At 71.0% G+C, this 2,368-nt stretch overlaps 1 protein-coding gene across 1 annotated transcript; it reads right to left on the bottom strand.

The window, feature by feature from the left end:
* Positions 1-8: 8 nt before the first annotated feature.
* HIC1 (HIC ZBTB transcriptional repressor 1) lies at positions 9-1,907 on the bottom strand (the record flags this gene model as incomplete). The annotated part of the gene is made up of 1 exon (XM_044684207.1): positions 9-1,907. A coding segment is annotated over exon 1 (1,884 nt), but the record flags the coding sequence as incomplete, so codon positions are not given.
* Positions 1,908-2,368: the final 461 nt, after the last annotated feature.

Genomic DNA, 2,368 nt, shown 5'->3' on the forward strand with positions numbered 1-2,368 from the left:
CCGCCGAGGCCCGCCAGCGCCCCGGCCGCGCCGCCACCCGCGCCCACGGCGTGCATCTTCATGTGGCTGATGAGGTTGCGCTGCTGCGCGAACTTGCCCCCGCACACCTGGCACTCGTAGGGCTTCTCCCCCGAGTGGATGCGCATGTGCTCCGTGAGCCGGTACTGGCGAGTGAAGCGCATGCCGCACGCGTCACACGCAAAAGGCTTGAGGCCCAGGTGGCTGCGCATGTGGCGGGTCATGGTCCCGCGCTGCGTGAACTTCTTGCCGCAGATGGTGCAGGGGTAAGGCCGCGTCAGCCAATGGGTCTTCTCGTGCTGCCGGAGGGTGGCCGGGTCCTTGTAGCTCTTGTCGCACGAGGCGCAGCGGTAGGGCCGCAGCAGCTCGCCCAGGCCCCCTGGGCCCCCGGGCCCCTTGTCCCCGCCCCCGCCCCCGCCAAAAGGGGGCCCCAGGCCCGCGGCGCCCACGGCCGCCTCTTCGGCAGCCTCTGCCCGCTCGTACAGCGCTTCCTCCTCCTCCACGTGCGCCTCGACGTGCGCGTTGAGCTGCTCTGAGCTGGGGAAGCCCTTGTCGCACGGGATGCACACGTAGCGGTTGTCCCCGAAGCTCTCAGGCTCCCCGTAGGCCAGGTGAGGGCAGTGGTAGCGGGCCAGGTGGCCCCCGCCCGGGCTCGGCTCCTCGCTGCTGCCGGTCTCCTCACTGCTGCTCTTGTAGTCATCCGCGTCGGGCCCGGGCCCGTCCAGGCTCACCCCCGGGTAGCGGGGCGGCGGTGGCAGGGGCAGCGGTGGGCCCCCGGGAGAGTCCCCCTCGTCTGCAGGCTCTTCGAGCCCGCCACGCTCCCCAGGGGAGCCACGGGCCCGCCCGAGCTCATCCCCGTAGCTGCCCAGGCCCGGTTCAGCCTTCATCCAGCGGTAGAGTAGCGCGGGCCCGTCGGGCCGGCCGGGGGGCTCAGGCCCGGGGCTGCCCCCGGGTCGGAACGGGTCGAGGGGCGGCCCGGCCTCCTCCATCTTCTGAAAGGGCAGGGGCAGCGGCAGTGGTAAAGGCAGGGCTAGAGAGAGTGGCGGCTCCTTGTAGGCTGCCCCAGTAGGGCTGCTGTCGTGGCGCGAGGGCGCTTCCCGCTCGCGGTCCCCGGGGTGCGGCCTCTCGAGCCCAGCCGCGGAGCCCGGGGGACTCTTCTTGGACAGGTCTAGGCCGCAAAGCGGGGAGCAGCGGCGCTCCGGAGCGCACAGCGACGTCGGCGGTGGAGGAGGCGGCGGCGGTGGCTGCGGGGGTGCGGGGCCCGAGGCGTACAACTCGGCGCAGTGGGTGTTGACTGGAGCCTCGGCTCCCGGGGGCAGCTCGGCGGCCGAGGCCGGCGGCGGCGGAGGCCCGGAGGGCGCGCCGCCTGGATAGCAGGCCTGAATGACTGGCGTAGTAGCCCGCAGGCCGCGGCCTGGCCTGCCGTAGGGTGCGTAGCCTCCCCCGGCCCCGGCCCCGCGCAGGTGGCAGTACTTGCCGTGGCGTTTGAGCCGCTTTTTGCACAGGGACACAAGGTCCGGGATCTGCAGGTAGCTGGCGGCGGCCAGCACGGCGCCCAGGCTGGGCTCTGCCCCGGGGGCCGCGGTCGCAGCGCCGCCCTCCGCGCCGTCGGCCAGGCGGCCGGTGTAGATGAAGTCCAAGACGAGGCGGAAGACGGCGGGGCTGACCATGTCATGGTCCAGGTTAAGCAGGTTGTCGTGCACCACCAAGGACTTGAGGTAGGCGCTGCTGGCCGCCAGCACGTTCTTGTGGGCCCGGAAGAGCGCGTTCTGCACCACGATGATCACGTCGCAAAGGAAGCCTTTGGTGCGCTGGCTGTTGAGCTGCAGCAGCAGCTGTCTGGAGTGGCCCGGCGCCTCCATCGCGTCCAGCATCGTCTGCCCTGTGCTCCCACCTGTGGGGACACACGCGACACGACAGGACACCACACACACACACGCACAGACAAGGTCAGAGCGGATGCTCGCGGAGCCTCAGACTCTCCCACCCCCCACGCCCCGCTCGACTGCCGCCTGCCCCAGACGGGGGACCCGGGAGTAGCCCTGCTCGGCCCCCATCCCATGGCCTCCTCGTCCGCCTGGGTCAGGAGGAGCGCGGCCGGTCCCTGTCCCGGCTAGAAGAGCCCGGGCCAGAGAGGGGCTGAGGCCCGGGGACCCGAGTCGGGGGCCGGGCGGGGAATTGCCCAAACTAAATCCACCGCAGGGGGAAAATGTCCGCCTCAGGAGTTACCCGGGTTCAGGGAAATGTCCGCTTCAGAAAAAGTCATTCAGCCCGGAGGGGACAAAAAGGAGCTGCCCCGGGGCCAAGTCGATCTTTCGCCAGAGTTGCCTCGGCTTGGGAAAAGTTAGCG

This window comes from Gracilinanus agilis, unplaced genomic scaffold (genome assembly GCF_016433145.1).
Source record: "Gracilinanus agilis isolate LMUSP501 unplaced genomic scaffold, AgileGrace unplaced_scaffold458, whole genome shotgun sequence".
Classification (NCBI taxonomy): domain Eukaryota; kingdom Metazoa; phylum Chordata; class Mammalia; order Didelphimorphia; family Didelphidae; genus Gracilinanus; species Gracilinanus agilis.